Genomic DNA, 19,702 nt, shown 5'->3' on the forward strand with positions numbered 1-19,702 from the left:
CTAATTCTTCTCTAATTTGTCCTTGACTGGTTTAGTTAACTAACTGATTTAGTTGGGAGAAATATAGAGGGGTTGGAAAAAAAGGTGCTGAAGAGCATTTTTTAATAGTTGCACTTGAATTCTGTTACATAACTATTTGCTGCTGAGTATATTGTATTTTATTAATAGTTTATGCTGACTTTGTTTTGTTTTACATGTCTGTCTTACTGGATTTTAAAAAGGTACAGTATTCACTAGCTTAATACTTCTGGCCCACTTCAACCAGGTCCCAATGAAATGGTACACTAACAGTGCGAAAATAGGGTGTTCCACATTTTGACTGTCACATATTGCCAGGGTTTGAGTTCCACATTGGCCAATTAAGAGGTTGACACCTATGGAAACGCTGCTTCAGCTTCTCTCAAAATTCAATAGTAGTTAACCCCTTTTGCTTCACAGAAACAGTGCAACAGTTTTCTTTCTGGTCCTAACCTAGAACTTTTAAACCTCACCCAAAATATTTAACATAAAATAACAATGAAATAGAAGAAGAACACAAAAATGTTATTTAAAATATTCATTTTGCCGGTCACAATACAAATCACCTCTGACATTCCTGAACAATCTGTACTCAGGCTTCTCCATGCCTCACTCCCTCATTACTGGCCAATGTTTGTGACACCAGCAAACTCCTGAACCACCTTCCCCTGCATCACTGCGTCAGTTTCCTCATCTTCTCACCACACTCACTGCAATGTAGTAAGTAGTCTCCTTTTCAACAGATTTATCAGCTTATCTCTCACACCCATTTTAAATTCAACTGAACTACAGGACTTGCTTCTGCCTTTTTTCTTGGGTTTATAATTTTTAACTTAACTTATTCTCTGCTAAAAAAAGGGAAGACAGTTTTGTTAAATGTCAGACAATGTTCATGGGTGCCGATATTATGGGCTGGCACCAAAAAAAGCAGTGAGAGACTACGAAAATTTTTAGAGGATATTTGTTTACTATTAAGTACACTTGAATGGATTCTGAAAAGGAAGGCATACCTTCCAGAAGAAATGCTACAAAAAAAAAAAATGACCCAATGAAATTGTAAGTAATCTGATGAAATGCTGAAGAAATGACAACTCTAATGAAGTTCTAATAAATAGATAAAGCCCTCAAATGGAAAACAGGCAAAAGACTAAATTAACGGAAGAAGGCACACGCCAGCACTACTTAGAACAGATGGCTGCAACAACATAAGTCACTACGCGAGTTCATAGCTCATAAAAAAAAGTACTAGATTAGTTGCCGCATGGACCATTTTAAGCCTAACCAATTCCCCTTTTGGTGTTTGAATTAACCTATCCCATTTGATTCTAGACTGTCCTTCCCCATCTCATGGTCAATTATATACTACCCCTTAGTGAGAATAACTGAGATCATACCATAAATAATCTGAGGGGACCCATCCATGAGATAAAGCATTTAGGAGCTGCCTCTGATTATTAAAAGTACAGGAGATGGTCCTGAAGTAAATCTGTTTCTCATCCATACAGCCAACTTGTGCTTGAATATGGACAGGGGTGAGTTTTGTTTTACATGAACGGGGAATCTGTTCCAGAGCACTAGTATCCTCTGCAAGATATAGCTGTCCGTCAAAACCATTTGTCTGAAGTTGAAAATGTTTAGATCCTGAGACAGAGTACTTCTGATGCCATTTGATATACTTTGTTTAACAGAAACATGGCTAAAACCCACTACACAAGATGTTGAAATTATTCCATCTGGGTACATCTTGAGACAAGACCGCAAAGTAAAAAAAGGAGGGGGTGTTGCTATCCTCTATAAAGAAGGGCTACGAATATCTATACTAGATCTTGGCTCCTCTTCTGAAAACAATGCAGAAATCATTAGCACCAAACATCAACTTAATCCCAGCAAATCCCTAAATATAATATGTATCTACTTGCCACCTGGTAACAACATCACCACTCTGGAAGGTATCCTTGCTGAACTCTCCACAAAAATTCCCCAAGAGACAATAATTCTTGGAGACTTTAATATAGACTGGAAGGACTGCTCTACTGAATCACCAACCTCCCATACTAACCTTAAAGGCTTCTCACAAACAATTAACTCCCCAACCAGAATTAGTAAACCCAATAACAAAGAATCCATCCTAGACTGGATTCTAATAAATAATCACCAACAACTCTAAAATGTAGGGACCCTCCCTGACGATGTAAGTGACCATTCTCTCACTTACATAATCAGGCAAAGGTCGAGCTCACACAACCCAACCATATAAAAAACAATAAGAAGCAACAGAAACTTTAACCCCAACAACTTCCAAGCTGAACTAAAAGAATGTGATTGGTCACCTATAAAATACCTCCCACTTGATGAAGCAACAAACTACTTTAACTCAAAATTCTTAACAATCCTTAACCACCATGCACCAAAGCGTTCCATCAAAATTAAATCTAAACCCGTCCCATGGTTTACAAAGAAAACCAGGCAGAAAATTCAACAGAAAAATAAAGTTTGGGCACTATGGAGAACAACTAAAAACCCTGTAGACCAACAACAATTCAGGCAAAAAAGAAATGAGACTAAGAAAGCTATACTCGAAGATAAAAAAAACTTTTACTTCCACCTCCAACAGACCAGCCAAAATAATCCACAAAAGTTCTGGGCTAGCATAAACAGACTACTTCAACCAGGCCAATCCGCAACACCATCCCCTATAGGATCAAATTCCGACAATCCAAAGCAAACTGCTAATGCTTTTAATACCTTCTTCACCGAGACCATCCAAACACTTGCTAATCAACTGACAGCCGATAACTCTGCCCTTCCAGCCAATACTACTAACTCTCTCCCAACTCTTAACCTGCAACCTGCCCCAACTTCCCTCATCTGCAACCTCTTAAGTAAACTAAAACCTTCTACCCCCCTCAGCTGAGCAGATACCTGCTGAATACCTGCAAAAGGCAGCCAGAGTCATAGCTTATCCTGTATCATTGCTGATAAACAAAACCATACAAGAAAGCAGTATTCCCACCATCTGGAAAGTCTCCTACATTATCCCCCTACACAAGGGAGGAAACTTTAGAGAATATTCTAAATATCGTCCCATAGCTCTACTTTCCCCATTAGCTAAAATAATGGAAAAATGCATCCACAGACAGTTACTAGACCACCTACTCCAGAACAATGTTCTGGCCAAATCTCAACATGGCTTCAGGCCTTTCCACAGTACAACTCCACTCCTATCCTTGACTGACAGCATCAATAAAAACCGTAATAACAATTTTCTCTTTTCAGCACTTTTCATCGACCTTTCAAAAGCATTAGACATGGTCAACCGCCACTTACTTCTCAATATTCTAAAATCCTTCTCCTTGGACACAAAGACTATAAAATGGTTCCAGTCCTACCTTGATAATAGACAGCAGGCAGTGCTATGGGACAACAACCTCTCATCCCATCTCGCAATTACCCTAGGTGTTCCTCAGGGCTCTATATTGGGCCCCCTCCTTTTCTCAATATTTATCAATGACCTCAACCAAGCTATTCCTTTAACTAACAGCGTACAATACGCAGATGATTCGACAATCTGCTCAGCTAAATCTCAATCCCAACTACAGACTCTAACTCAGACAATGTTCAATAAAACAGAAAACTGGTTTCTACAACGCTGCCTTCTTTTGAACCCCCAAAAAACCAAACTCCTTCTCTTCACTCCTACCCATAAATCACTCCCAATGAACTTTTCAGTCTTATCCAATAATGGTACACTCATTCCTCCCAATCTAACAACTTAACTTCTAGGGGTAACCATTGATAACAACCTGAACTTTGAAACCCATATCAACAATACCATAAAAACTGTCAACAGGAAACTAGGTCCCTCTGTAGGATAAAACCCTTTCTCTCCCCACTAGCCAGAACCACTATTACCTATTCCCACCTTATCTCCACACTTCTTTATGCTTCTTCCATATATACTAACTTGTCAAAAAATAACCTTAATAAGCTAGCCAACGCTTACAATAGCATTGCCAGATTTGCTACTGGTTTCTCCTTTAGGACCCATCACTGCCATAATCTGAAACAATTAGGCTGGTTAGAGCTTCTGAATCAGACTCACTTTAAACAACTCACCATTGCGCACAAAACCCTTTTCCAACCTACCAATACTTGCTAGTCTCATTACCCAATATAAGAACCTTTCAACTTTATGCTCATTTAATAAACTACTTGTATCAACATGCAAATCTAATAACATGGCAGGAGATGCTCTGTTCTCAAATGCAGTTGGAAAGTATTGGAACCAACTCCCCCATGAACTTACATTACTGTCTTCATTTACACTTTTTAAACACAATCTGAAACTATCTTAAAACCCATTGGTCATGTCCCTGTACAAATCCAGACTAATCTCGTACTATATCCCAAATACCCTCTCTTAAGACCTAATTCCTGCTCTGTGTCTTTTTAGATCAAGGCCTATCCTTGGCAAAAACATATCTTATCCTAATATGTATTTTAAATTATCTCTTGTTAAATTCTTCTGCATATAATTCTAAAGCATCCTCCCTAAGCCAGGCAACACATATTGTTTAAACTGTGAGCATTGCTGAACTGTTGAAACTTGAAGTATGCATTTGTTTAACAATTACTTTCTAGTTACTAATGAAGTCTTGCACATAAAGTCTAAAATTATCTTATCTAGTGCTTGTAACATGTTTTTTGTATAAACTGTGAAGATTCCTGAACTGTTTAAAATTTGTAGTATTTAACTGTATAACAACTAGTACCTGTATGTTAGTAGTCTAGTAATCTCTTGGAGCTCATCTCCCAGAGACTCTACTGAAAATGGACATAAATCCAGTTAGACTATCCCGGTCAACAAATGTAAAATAAAAATAAAACAAATAAATATAACTTGCTGATGTGTAGTAAATCCATCAGTAATGTGTTAGAGAATGCCTTGTACACCAGAAGCAAGTCAACTCTTAGCAGTCTGTAGGATACAGAGTATAGCGACAGCACTTTCAGTTAATCCATGTAGGACATATTGTTTAGGCCTTGTATCCTTTTACTAAGGTATCTCTGTGAATGTTCCGGTTGATGCATGTATCTGGACAGACGGTTTGGCAAAAGAATTAGCTTTAGCAAAGGAACAGAAAAGCCATGGAAAAAATGGACAGACCAAAGTAGTTTAATTGGTGAGTAAACCCAAAAGTTACAAATTACTGCTACAGTGACCATCACTGAAGTTAGAGATATCAGCACTGGTCATTTTCAAAATTACAGGGTAGTTCAGAATGTGCAGAACGCAATCACCAAGATATGGTCATTAGGAAAGATAACACAAACAAAACAACAATAAACTGAATAAATAAAATAAGAAAGAGCAATATGGCTCACAGACAGAAACCTTTATTTAGCTCTTTTGTCAGCTGTCAGCATTGACTTCTTCAGAATACAAAAAAAGCACACTGAACCACTTGTTAAATATGCACTTGTCACATTTTTTGAATAATTCTACTGTGAACCTCACAGCACTGATTGAGGTGCTGATCAAACAGCAATCTGTGAATGGAAAAGGACCTAATCCAAGTCCAACAACACTTGGGCTTACAAATACTATCAATTCATCAGGTTTCACTGAAAATCACGGCTCGCAAGCATTTTCTTTACCTCCTGGGCAGGGCAGCCCAGTAACTATAGTAAACTCGCAATCTGGGCTTACAATTGGCTCAGGAGCAGCAGGAGGCGGTTCTAGGAGTGTCAATCAAGCTGACAGCCAGCGAGGAGACATGCAAACGCCGTTTTCTTACACTGAATGGATTCAGGGCAATGGAGCAGACATTCTTGAAGGAAGTACTAGTCGGGTTAATAATCGAACATTAGACCAGCAGATTTATAACTTTGAGCAAGTAGTACTGAAGCTATGCAAATTGCAGGTTGAAAACAGCTACCTAAGAGAATGTCTACGGAGAGAAGTACCCAAGGGCCTTCAAACATGGAAGTTCCCTACAGGCTTGGACCATGGATCTGAACTTTTATACGGACTTGGTTACCATGTTTAATAGACATGGCTGCGAACTGCTTGAATTACTGGTAAGGGATAATGATAGGAAAATTAATGTACTTAAAAATCATGTTGATGCTTTGAATAGTAGAATAGCCGATTTATGTTTTATTTCAAAAATTGAGTACAGGACTGTTTTTGTCAACACAGACAAGGTTATTTTATCTACTAAGAACAAGAAAGTAAAAAAAAACTTGAGAGACAGTGTTGACTATGATAGAGGTACTGCATATCCTTTACCTAGTAATTTTAATAGGGGCACTAACCAAAATGTGTATGAAAATGTTACACTTGATGTTGAAGAAGTTAATGATGAATCTGTTGGAATTTTTAACAATGAACAGCAGCCCCCCCCCCCCCTTTAGGAGAACCTCTGAGAAAGTCCGAGCGCCTTCTCAATCAGAGGCAGCAAATGGAACAGTGGGGGGGAGGCAGTATTATCACAATTACAATAACAATACACAGAGAATGGACCTTATGAATCACCAGGATTTTCACCCACAGAGAGGGAGAGCCCAATGGGGAGGGGGAGGGGGACGAGGGGTTCCATGAGGAGATAGACAGGGACAAGGAAGTAAATTACGATGTCAACAGCATCCTTAGTAATGTAAGAAGAGATTTTAAAATATACAACTTGAGTTCAGCTACCATTACACAGGAATGGGGAGAACTTTTTCAAAGCGGTTTGAATTTTGTCCCTGTGAGGAAACCAAAAGTTGAAAATTGCATTCTTGAATTTAAGCTTTTTGTAAGGAAACAATATCAGGCTTTACTTTGATAATAACATACAGTTTGGACCAGCTGAATTGTGCAAGAAAACAAGCACATTCAACCCACCCCTGCACCACATATTACAGATTTACAAAAGTCTTTGTACATCACAGATTGGGGAGACTTTTCTGAAAAATATCACATTTATTAACAACCTCACTGATGATGAACAAAGTATATTGTCTAAAATTGTGGGTAACAAAAATATCAGGTTAATAAAACCTGATAAGTGGGGAGGTTTGGTAGCTATGGATCAAGAGGTCTATACCCAAAAAATGCTTTTACATCTATATAGTGATACCTATGAAGAAACTTCTATCAATCAACTTAATAGTGCATATAGACATAACACTCATAGACCTATTACTTAGGTTCATATGTAGGTAACTAGGCTATCTGCCCGAAGGCATTTATAAGCCTAGCCAGAATGTGTTGGCTTTCGCCGCCCCCCCCCCCCTAGATTAGTTCCCTGTGCCTCTGTCCAGCAGAGCCACTGAAGTGAACCCCGGGGTAAACTGTTTCCCATTCACTTGTCAAGGTTTCTCTTGGAGTGTTAGCAAGGAGCTCTGCCTAATGTAGATTGGAATCTTGTTCCAAAGCATGGGAAGTCTCTGCGACAGGAATCTATCCCTCCAGCACGTCCTATTTATTGCAGTGGTGAGGTTTAGATCCCTAGAGCGTGTGGCTCGAGGGGATAAGCTTTTCTTTAGGTGGAGCATGTCCATCAGTTCTGGGTTGGACATGGCCTTGTATGTCAGGCAGAGATCATCTCTGAGTAGGTGGTATGCAACAGAGTACAGCTGGAGTTTCTTCAGTCGAGCTGCATAGGGCATCTGTTTGAGGCCATTGATCCTCTTGGTGAAGTACCTCTGTGGTCTTTCCAGCTGTTGCAAGTGTCTTGTAAGATACATCCCAAATGGGGCATTGTACTCTATGATGGGTCTGATGAGTAGAGGGGCACAATGACCTCTTTTGATCTGGATGCGAACCCTTTTGTGATAAGGTGGGCCACGTAGAAGGATTTTCTAACCACTTTGGCAATCGATTATCAAAGGAGAGTTTACTATCTACTTGGTACCCCAGATCCCTTATTATGTCTTCCAAATTTAGGGGACTACCACCTATTTGGTAGTTTATGGGTACTTTGCTTTTTCCAAAGGGGATAACTATGCACTTTTTGGCATTTAGCTCGAGGCCATGATTTTGACACCAGGTATCCATCTCAGTGAGACCCTTTTGGAGGATGTCTGTGTCAGACAGAGTCAATTATAGCCCCTAGTTTGCAGTCGTCTGCGAACTTGGTCAGCCATAGCCCTCCTGTGCTTGCCTGTACCTCTGAGAAGTATATGCCGAACAGGAGGGGTCCTAGGACTGAGCCCTGGAGAACGCCACTTGTAACCGGTTTAGAGTCAGACCTAGCTCCCGCAACTCTTACCATGTGGGTTCTGTCCGTGAGCCAGTTGGCAACCCATCTTGTGACGTAGGGGTTTATGTTCAGGCTGGTGAGCTTGTTTATAATACCAGAATGCGGAATGGTGTCAAAGGCCTTTGCAAGGTCTAGGTAGGCTGTGTGTACCACCTTTCCCTCATCTATAGCCTTGGTAACTGTCTCAAAGAAGTCCACCAGGTTTAGGAGGCATGATCTGCCCTTAAAGCCGAACTGGGTAGGAACCAGTGTTTGGGGGTTCCCAATGTCTCTGTTAATGAGTTACATGACGATGCGCTCCATAGCCTTGCAGACCAAGCTAGTCAGGCTTATACGGCGATAGTTCCCGGGGTCTGTTGTGGCTCCACCTTTGTGGAGCGGAATAACCGTTGCTGTGCGCCACTCTAAGGGCATGTAGCCTGTGGAGAGGCGGAGTTTGAACAGTGTGTTTAGGTGAGGGGTTAGTTCGTCTTTGAGCTTGTGTAGGACACAGCCTGGGACACCGCACAGTCCCATTGATGCTGTGTTTTTGGCTTTGGATAGGGCTGTTTTAAACTGAGTGTCTGCGATTTCAGGAGCTCTACATTATTCTGGTATGGTTATGGGCCCTTTTGGGGGTGAGAGGGGGGCGAAGTTTGCGCTGAACCTGTCTGCCAGGATGTTGGCAATATTGGTCCGTTCAGTGTATTTTGTACCATTCTGCACTAACTCCGAGCAGATCTGAGTATTGCCACTTAGATTCTTGACATAGCTAAAGAATGCCTTGTGGTTATCTTTGGAGTCCTTGGCAATTTTTCTTTCGAAACTTTCCTTGGATGATTTTACGGGGGATCATAGTTTTTTGCTGATACTGATCAGGGATGTCCTCCCATCTTGGGATTTTACTTTTTTCTGTACTAGTTTCCTCCTTCTATTGTATAGCTTGTTTATGGCAGGATACCCACCAGACTGGTTTCCTTTTCTTGGAGGAGTGAGTCTTGGTTTTGCTTGGGATAGCATGATCCATGCATTTTTGTAGGTGCCCATACAATGCATTAGTAAAGGATTTTGCAGCTTGGACAATGTTATCCTTTAGCATGGGGGCTTTGAAACTTTGCACCTCTGTCTTAAGTAATGTGAAGTTTGCTTTTGAAAAGTTTTTCACTGTGGTTTCCCTGTCCGGGGGTGGGGGCGGAATGTGGATATCCAAAGTGATTTGTTTATGGTCAGCAAGGGGTTGACCTCTGGTGTGGAGCACCGGTCACCCATGTTGGTGATGACCAGGTCCAATATGTTGTCACCACTGGTGGGAGTGTTGACCAGTTGATCCAGGGCATTTGAGTTTATAAATTCTAGGAAATGTTGGGCAAGGGAGTTAGTACTTGAGTAGCTCTCCCAATTAATGTTTGGGTAATTGAAATCACCCGATATTAGGGTGTTTGGTAGGACCTTTATAATTCCCAGTGTTTCCAGAAATGCGGAATGGGGGTCCTGGGACATGGTGGGTGATCTGTAGCAAGCTATAATTTGAATTGCAGTTTTGCCCGTTGTTAGTTGCACGTGGATGATCTCTGAAGCATCGTGCTGTGCCACTAACTTGACAATCAAATAACACTTGCTGAGTTAAACTATATGCAACAAGAAAGCCTATGTACCCTTATGATCTTCGGTATACCTAGGATCCATAAGTCTACCACTGATCTCCCCCCCCCCTTAAGGCCCATTGTGGATGCTAAGGCATCAAATAAATTTTCTATGGCTAAGTATATAGACTTAAACCTGAAGGATTTATTAAAACAATTCCCACATATATTACAGGACTCATGGGACTGTTAAGAAATTTCAACAGGATATGTACAACGGACATCTTATATTTGCCACAATTGATGTCCATGATTTATTTACAGTTATTCCACATGAGGAGGGTATCAGTATGTTTTATGACTTTCTTTGCAAGCATTCTGGTTTTACACATTCCAGAATATTGATGTTCCAAACAGTTATGGATATGATACTTAACAGTAACTTCATTCTCTTTGAGGGGCAATATTTTAAACAAAAGATAGGGGTGGTCATGGTGGCATCATGTGCGCCCCATTTGCCAATATTGTCCTAGCAGAATGGAAAACATATATGGTTTTCACATCCAAACTATTTAAATACTGTAAATTCTATGGACGTAATTTGGATGACATCCTTATTTTATGGGGAGGGACTCAGGAGTTATTGCATGAATTCTTTGAATTCTTAAATAAAAGTACACAATTTCTACAGTTCACAATGGACATTAATGACGACAGTATACACTTCTTGGACATCACTATCAGGAAGGATAAAGTCAATCACAGGTTTACCTCCACGTTATACAGGAAGCCAGGCTACTCCAATACATTGTTGCACTTTTCAAGTGCTCACCCAATGCACCAAAAGAGATCTTTGGTGAAGGGGCAGGGAGTTAGGTTGGCAAGGATGGTCAGCGAAGAGGAATTCTTTCTAAAGGAAATTGGTATTTTAGAGAACATGTACTAGGAAGAAGGTATCCCACACACTTTCTAGAACCCATATTTCAGGAAGTAATCACAAAGAGAAAGCAAGGCCATTTTTTACCCATATTGGGGGGGAATATGACAATAGCAGTCGTAGGGTAGACATACCACATATTACGAATTCTTGTCAACACTCTATGGTTCTTACCTTTAGTCCAATTTTTGGTAAAATCAAAGAAATTTTAAATCACAACCGAGTACTTTTTGACATGGAACAACAATTTAAAAATAAATTAGGTGACTATCTGGTAGTAGTATATAAGAAAGACAAGTCAATAAAAAACTTGCTTGAAACTAATGTAACCAATGTGAACAAAGGCAAGATGGTGAAATGTGGACACTGCAACCAATGCCCATACATTTAGGAGAATGAGTCTCTGTACATTAGGGGTTTTGGTAGGGTAGTCCTGAAGCAAAGGCTTCATTGTCAAAGTTGATGTCTGATATATATATATATATATATATATATATATTATAGCGATTTGCCAACAGCACTATAGTTTCTACAAAGGGAAGACTATTAATAGCCTCAGTAAGAGAATTTACCAACATTTATATGATATTAAAAAGAACAAATTCAAGAATGCGTTATACAAACACATAAAAGAACACCCTGGTCATCAGTTTAAATTCAGTGCTCTTGAACAGATAGGAAACGACAGGGTGGGTCCTTCTGACATTTTTTTTTTTTTTTATATAGAGTATTGAGAATTAATGTGGCAGCTCAAGTGCAATGCAACATACCCCCTGGGCTTAATGAAACAGTTTCCATTTCTAGCTCTCAAATTAAAAGCTGACTTTCATATGTAAATAAAAATGTAATTTTATTAAGGACATTTTAAGCTAACAGATTGTGAAAGAATTAAGAGGTTATTTATTATTTATTGCTGAGAATTTGATTAGCTTTGTACAGGTTTTTATATGTTTTATCATCCCAGTTTGCAGAACACAGCTCTGTCTGTTCCAAAAGCTGCTTTCAGTGTTATGTATAGAAAATGTTTTCCTGCTGCTAGTATTATAGGGAATGCATCATTAATTTCAGTTTTTAAATAACATGAACATACACCTTTTAAAATTAATTGTTGACAAAAGTGCATATTTAACAAGTGGTTCAGTGTGCTTTTTTGTATTCTGAAGAAGTCAATGCTGACAGCTGACGAAAGCGCTAAATAACGGCTTCTGGTTTCTGTCTGTGAGCCGTATTGCTCTTTCTTATTTTATTTATTCATTAGGAAAAATCAAAATTGCTAAAAGAAAAAAATGGAGAACAGATTTTTTTTTTTACATGGGAATTATTCAAGATCATTTTAATAACCTAAAAAAAGATAAAACAAAATACCAAAATAAATGCATAAAAACTAAGAATACATTTTAATAAACTTTTGCTTAAGTGCAAGGTCTAAGGAAATGATGAAATACAAAGTTTGAAAAGTTAACATTACAGGAATCCACAGGAAGAAATATGTTTGCTGAACTCCCTACAATGTTCACATAGGCTACAAACAAATATGTTGTAAAGTAATTCAACATTTGCCTAAAAATTGGTACAATAAAACATTAATTTATTTCCTTCATCTATCCTGAGAGCCATGCATCTCTTCCAACATTCTCCATTCATTTCCACTACGAATGGCTTGCCCCTGAGAATGGACACTGGGGGGGGGGGTTATTTTCCCCAAAGCAGGTTAATGCAGCTACCCTTTAACCTCCCCCATGTCTTAAATTCCTTGAAATAAAATACCATTCAACAAGCTTCACTTAAAGGTTTCCGCTTATTAGCTACAGCTGCAGAAATCTGTAAGCAACCACCTTAACAACTGCCTGTTACTGTTCTTCGTAGGTTCATAGGTTCATACTAGGCTATCTGCCTTGAGGCAATTATAAGCCTAGCCCGATTCTGTATGGCTTACTGGATCAATGGGCAAAGTTTATTTATATTTGTTTACTGGGTAGTGCACTGACCAATTTCAGGCTCCCCCGCATGAAATGCACAACATTTCACAAACAAAAATACAGAAATATAAGGAATAACAGAATTATTCAGACTAATTACATAGAAAAAAAACTGTGTATATACTGTATATATACATTCCAGTGAACAAGCACAGTGCAATGTACATCCAAGCAGAGTGTAACGTACAATATACAAAGGAGTTTCTAAATGGGGTCAGTCTTCAGGTTAGCCATCATTCTAGTTTAAATTGAAAATGTTAAACCCTGTAGGAACTGAATGTTTATGGGTTTGCCTCATATACAAGCACTTGCCATACAGTTACTTTATACAACATTATAATCATCTAAAGACTACTAAAACCTAGTTTGTTTGCATGTTAGGGCTTCATCTATATAATGCAAATGTTCTGTACTTTATACACCTCTCTCCTTCCCTCAGTTTCCTTAGTACAGAATTTGTAAAGCCTATCCACCTTCTCAGCACTGCTACTCTAGTTTGTGTGTTCCAGTGTTAACTTTTAGTGCGAATTTCAGGTAAGATAAACGTCAATGTGGCATGTATTGGTTCTGTAACTATTTGCATTTTAATGTTTGAATAAATTTGTAACTGCTGAGTTCTGGGTCAGAGCTGAAAAAGACCACAGCCCAGCCCATCTACCCAGTAAGCAAATAAAATCTATACATGTTAAATAAACTTATATACACACATATACACATTATATATATGTACACACAGAAACTACATAATGAATTTATTTTCTTACTTTCATAAAAGAAAAACTGAACATGAAGTTAATTAATAAGAGAACTTCTGGAAATTTAATAAGCCAGAAAAATGTTTTCCCTTATTGCTTCTATGGGTGCAGTTATACAACTTTTCTGACTTTTGTTCTTGCCAATGCTATATGCCTAATTAAGGGTGAAAACAGGCTAAATAGGGGATTCAGCACAGGTATAAATGTATAGCATTACACAATTCCTAAATCAAACTGGTGAAATCACTACTCACTTTTGAACAAATTTTTTTTTCAGTAAGTCAACATTAAACATTTTATGCTCCACTAAATTTCCAAGCATCCCTCTTTGTAACAACCCTCAGCACTTCCTAATTGGAATCCTACATACAGAGAAGGGACAAATAAACACATACATATCAGTGCTGTATTCAGAGGCATTTGTTAACTGCATATTTTAAGAGTGAACACAATATGGGTCTGTGGTCTTCTGCACATGTGCACTGTATCACTGCTCGACTAGTCTGTTCAGTACAGTAAACAAAAACCATAGTCTGGTAAACTTCAAGACCATGTCCTACATTTGAAACACCGTAGGAATGCAGGCACTGCCTGAATCCCTCTTTTAGGCTCCATCCAAAAAGATGCCTATTTGATTTTAACATTGAGAGAAAGCAAGATTATACAAGGGCTTGTACTTTCTAAGGAAACAAATCTTATCTTTGTTTAAAAAAAAAAAAAAAAAAAATAGAAGGAAAAAGTATGATTATTTTATATAGTAACATTTTAACTGATACGTTAAAATCTTTAGCTCAAGCTATAGTACGTTACACATTGTTAGGCTAACATGAACATACCTTTATGGCTAAAAATTGAGGTGACTGAGGGGCTTTTCTCAAACAGCTTGCCAACTACAAAGCCAAAACCATAGAAATAATTCCTCAATATGTACTACCAATACTCTACTGGAAAAGAAAACGTTTTCGTTTTACCTGTTCAGCATGAAGCTCAGCCAGGTGACAAAGTACTACAGCAAAAGCTTCAGTATTACTCTGCTGAGTACTGCTATTCATGGCCTCTAGACTGTTCATACTTAGAAGTATCTGAGCTTGTAGAAATGCCATGGTACTGTGATGGAAAAATGAAAAGGCAGGAATTAGCAGCAGTTCTTCCACTGGTTATAACAAATGTTTAGACATACATGCATATTTATAGATCTGCACAAACTAACATGTTGCTTAAATAAACATTTTACTAGAATGGATTTTAATGACATGGCATTTAGTATGATGCACCATAAATGGGAACATGAAGCAGGCAGTTAGAGACTACAGTCAACATTGTGGCAATGTAGGCCATCTTGATAGAAGTCAACATTGTGGCACTGTAACTGTGCCGGATCATTTCACTGTGCATCTAGGATGCACTTGGAAGAGAGCTCACATTTTATGCTACTTTTTATTTTATTTATTTTCTTTGGTATAAGCAGATCTGACCTGATAAGCAAAGAATGGACCTTTCTGCCCCTTCAGAAACACAGTTCAGTCCGGATACAGAATACAAAAGTCAAAAATTCAAAATCTTCTCTCCTTACAACCTAGGTACTGGGAGAAGTAGAAACAAATATAATCACCCTTCTGTTCTTTTGTAGCTCTTCAACTCAAAGGGTAGCCACTTTAAACTGGCAAATAATTGACCTTTAAGAACACACTGATGATGTTTTTTACCCTTCTCATACATCTGTTGTACTCCTACTACTGCTTATCCCCCCCAAAATTCCTCAAGGGAGAGACCTTGCCCACAGCCACACAAATCAAAAATATAAGTAGTAAAGATATATATACCCTAATTGGAGCAAAAGGCTAGACCAAGTCAGAAATTAAGAAAATCAGCACGAATTAACTCTAACGACTCTTCTGAATTCCCAGTTAAAACAACCCTCATTATATAGGGAACAACCTTTAAATAAAGGAAACGGGAAACTGAATAGGATTTTCAAATACCTTTATTCTTTACAGTATACATTCTGACAAAAAATTGATTTCAAAAATACCGCAAAAGTACGACTTAGAAATCTTAATGAAAATTTTCCTCAAATGAAATGAAAATATAAAGCAATGTATGCTACATTGTTCTCTTGTTCACCTCAGAAGAATTATATCCCAGCAAACACAATCAATCGCAGCAAAAGGCAAGGGTTAAATAACCAATTAGTCTGGGTTTATGGCTTTACATGCTGTACAGCAACACAACAAAAGACTTTCTGCTGAATGAAAAAATAAAAAGTACAATTTCCGAGCTCACAGAATAAATACAAATACTTCAGAGTTCCTATAGCTACAGTTGCATCTTCCAAAGTAAGTGAACATGAAAACGAAGTTATGTACTCTCCATAATGTTCCATGTGTACTGTCCATCTCCACCTTTATTCTCACTGATGGGGTCAGAGCCAATCTCGGCCTTTAATAAAGTTCAAAGCCTTCAACAAGCTCGTGGGCAATCTTCCTATCCCAGAATGCGCCTCGCAATTACCTCAGATCTTGTTTGCCCATTAGAAAAATATATATTCTTGAGAAGGGAGAATGAGAGCCTTATCCAGATTACCCATGCAGATGGACAATACAGTTACGACTACTGAATCCTACAAATTGCACTTTATAAACACTTACATGAGTGCATGGATCGTGCTATCCCAAACAGAACCAAGACGCTATCCTCCAAAAAAAGGAAGCCAGTCTGGTGGTCCCCTACCATAAACAAACTATACAACAGAAGGAAGAAACTCTTGCAAAAGCGAGTAAAATCCCTTGAGTGGAGGAGCTCCCTGGTCAGCCTCAGTAAGAAGCTGTAATCCCCAATAAAATCCTCCAAAGCTAGTTATGAAAACAAAATCGCCACTGATTCTAAAGACAACCACAAAGCATTCTATAGCTATGTCAAGAATCTCAATGGCAACACTCAGATCAGAACACATTTATACGCCATCACGAAGAATAATACCCTTAATGCCTTAGCAAGACATAGTATAATGTACACAGACCACAAATTTTTATTTATGGTGGTTCAGCACATCAATAAAGACAAGAGAGGGGGCCCTTGGAACTTGCTTCTGGAGGAACAAGAGTTATTGTGGCAATTAAAAACTAATGCCCAAGTGTATCCAGGTCTCAATGAGTTTTGTTCGATTAAATGCTTGTTAAAACTCAAAGCCATTTTAAGGTAGAAATTATGAAGGAGTTAGTATGACTTCAATAATGAACCTGTTTTTATGACTTAAAACATCAGGAAACCTTAAGTTAAAAAAATTTTTATTATCTTTATTAAACATGCATTAAATAATGAAAGTATACATTTTTTCAAAACAGCATATAAAAAAATTAAGAATTATGTTCTGCGAATAAGCAGTTTTATGTATTCTATACTTACAGTATGGTGTTGGTACCTGTATCAATTTTAGTACTATATATGCAAAAATTGTTTAAATATTGAATTTTTCGAGTTGATTTTAGTATTCTATTTGTTTAAATTGTGAAAATTTGATCCATTTCAAGTTAATTGAAGTTAATTGTTTAATGATTCAATTATGAATGTGATTATATAAGCTGTAACATTTGTGTGTATAGTTGTCTGAAGAAGTGCGGAGAGTATCTGCATGAAAGCGCTTACCTAGTAAAGAAGTTTGTAAGAACGTTCATCTTGACTGCAGTTGGTGCCGTTATTTTTTTGTTTTATTGGTTTTGGTTTTTAGTTTGGAGTTTATGGCTAATAACAGCGGAATCCAACCATCGCAGTCACTTGGTACGTTTCTAACCAACACCGAAGCTGGGTTGCCTCTCAACGAAGATAGTGGAACAGATGGCAACCTAACGGCTTTAATTCAACGTCTCACCCAGCGAGTGGACGATTTGGCATCTCAATTCAACACTCGGTTTCCTGAGACAACACCGGCTGTTCGGCCGAGAACAGGAGTCAGTTTTTTACAGACCCCACTTGTTTTGAGGTCTGCACCGGACACTAATGCTGTAGAGCAACTGAACATATCTGGTAATTCAATCGATAATATTCCCAATGCACAGCCAGTAAGGAATGAATCTAATTTGAACGGAACTAATTTTTTGGTAAATGCAAGAGCTAATATGCCCGTTCACAAAACTCCTTCTTTAATGGAATTCATCAAAGCACCAGATAATATCTTTTGCAGTAATGAAACTCAAACTAGCAATGTGGATCAAAATGAACTTGCTAGTGGTAATAACATTGTTTCCAGGTTAAAAGAATTCGATTCAGTTCTTTTAAAATACAAGAAACTGCAGGCTGAAAATTTATTTCCGTGAATGCATTAATCAGAGCATTGTGCCGAAGGGATTAAGACAGTGGAAATACCCTTCAGGAGTCATAAAAGATTCCACTTTCCACAAACAGTTAATCCAGTTTTTTAACCAGCAAGGTCTCAATTTTTTAGAACTGTTAATTGGGGCATACAACAATCAAATGATCGACTTGAAAACACAATTAGAGATTTTGGAAAAAGAAATTAAAGATGACAAGGACTTTCTGAGTTATGAATACGATTTTGGGCGTATATTCATTACTATCAATTCTTTGTTGAACAAAATCAACGAAACAAAAAAGCGTAAACTAAACAGGGACAAAATAGCCTACAATAAAAACACGGCATATCCTGACCCTCCCCTCTTGTTCAACACAATGGTACAACCTCAGGCGACTTCTCGCCCAAACTCACGTTACAACTTTGACAGTAACAATGATCAGACCTCGGATACTGACCTAGACGAGTTCCCTCCACTTTTAGTGGATTCACAATTGCATAATGGAGAAGTTAATCCAGGACCTAGAAGAAGTGAGAGAATTCATGAAAAGCAACAACAACAAAATCGGAACGACGCCAATAGAGACATGCCCAGTTCATCCTCGGGTTTTCACCAACAGCGGAACTACCGGAATTCCAATTCGTTCAAGAACAACAAGAAGACCCAGAACAGGAAATTCTACAACTGTCGCAAGAAATGATGGACTTTTCTTATGGTATGCCTATAATTGTCTATAACACCAGTAGGGACTTTAAGGTGTATAACTACACTGCCTTTGTACCTGAACAGGAATTTATTGACTTGTTATCTAAAGGCTTTAATTTTGCTTTGCCTAGCAACCTTAATTTAGCACGTTTATTATGTGACCTTAAACTCTACACCCGTAAATTGAATTTAAATACCATGTTTAGGGGTAATGCTGTTATTTTGAATGATGAAAGGGTCCCTAGCACCTATAACCCTCCACTCAACACCCACATAGCGGCATTTGAAAAGGTTTCTGAAATGCATTTTAGGGGTGTATATAACAAATGCAAAAATGTACAAGAAAATAATATGTACTTGAAACATATGATACAAACAGTGAAAAGTCATCAGATTAGGGTTATGAAACCCGATAAGGGAGGGGGAGCAGTCTTAATGTATGAAACTGAGTATAACAAATACATGGAAACAATTTTAGCTTCTGAAGATTATGAAGTCATATCTAGAAACGAGCTTAACCAAGCTCTTTATAAAGTTAAGAACACTTTGAATGACATGTTCATTGATGGAAGCCTTACTACCGAGCTATATCATTATCTCGATATGGCAGCCCCCCGTGTGCCCATTATGTTTGGTGTTCCCAAACTTCATAAGGGTTTGTCTAATCCATCGTTTAGACCCATTATTGATGGCAGGCAATCTGCAACCTATGCCTGCGCCAAATGGGTAGACAATAAACTAAAAAATATTCTAATAAATGAATCACAGATTTGTATTGATTCATGGCACGTCCTAAAAAATCTTAATGCAATTCCTTTCCATGATGACTATGTGTTTGTTACAGCCGATGTTACAAACTTGTATACGGTTATTCCGCAAGACACAGGCATTGAATGGGTTAGGGACCTGCTCCTGCTTAAACGTATTGATGGTTCTGAGATTGATCTAATAATTGCATTGCTAGAACTCGTGTTGAACAACAATTATTTTTTATTTAAAGACACCACTTACTTGCAAAAAACAGGGGTTGCGATGGGCTCCCCCTGTGGCGGTACATTCGCCAATTCTGTTATGGCGTTTTGGGAAAGAACATTTCTGTTCAATGACATTACCTTTAAGGAAATAGTCGTATGGTATACGCGATACCAGGACGACATTTTCATGATAGTAAAAGGTAACGAAGAAGA

General features: G+C 38.2%; 1 protein-coding gene across 1 annotated transcript in view; it reads right to left on the minus strand.

The window, feature by feature from the left end:
- Positions 1 to 19,702, minus strand: part of ANAPC5 (anaphase promoting complex subunit 5) — a 1,323,163-nt gene that overhangs the window by 749,263 nt on the left and 554,198 nt on the right. Inside the window, exon 13 of the mRNA XM_044069767.1 lies at positions 14,472 to 14,607. Within this exon, the coding sequence (XP_043925702.1) occupies positions 14,472 to 14,607 (136 nt within the window). The remainder of the gene's footprint in view (positions 1 to 14,471; positions 14,608 to 19,702) is intronic.

The sequence above is a fragment of the Protopterus annectens genome, chromosome 4.part0, assembly GCF_019279795.1.
Source record: "Protopterus annectens isolate FY-2018-M chromosome 4.part0, PAN1.0, whole genome shotgun sequence".
NCBI classification, from domain to species: Eukaryota; Metazoa; Chordata; order Ceratodontiformes; family Protopteridae; genus Protopterus; species Protopterus annectens.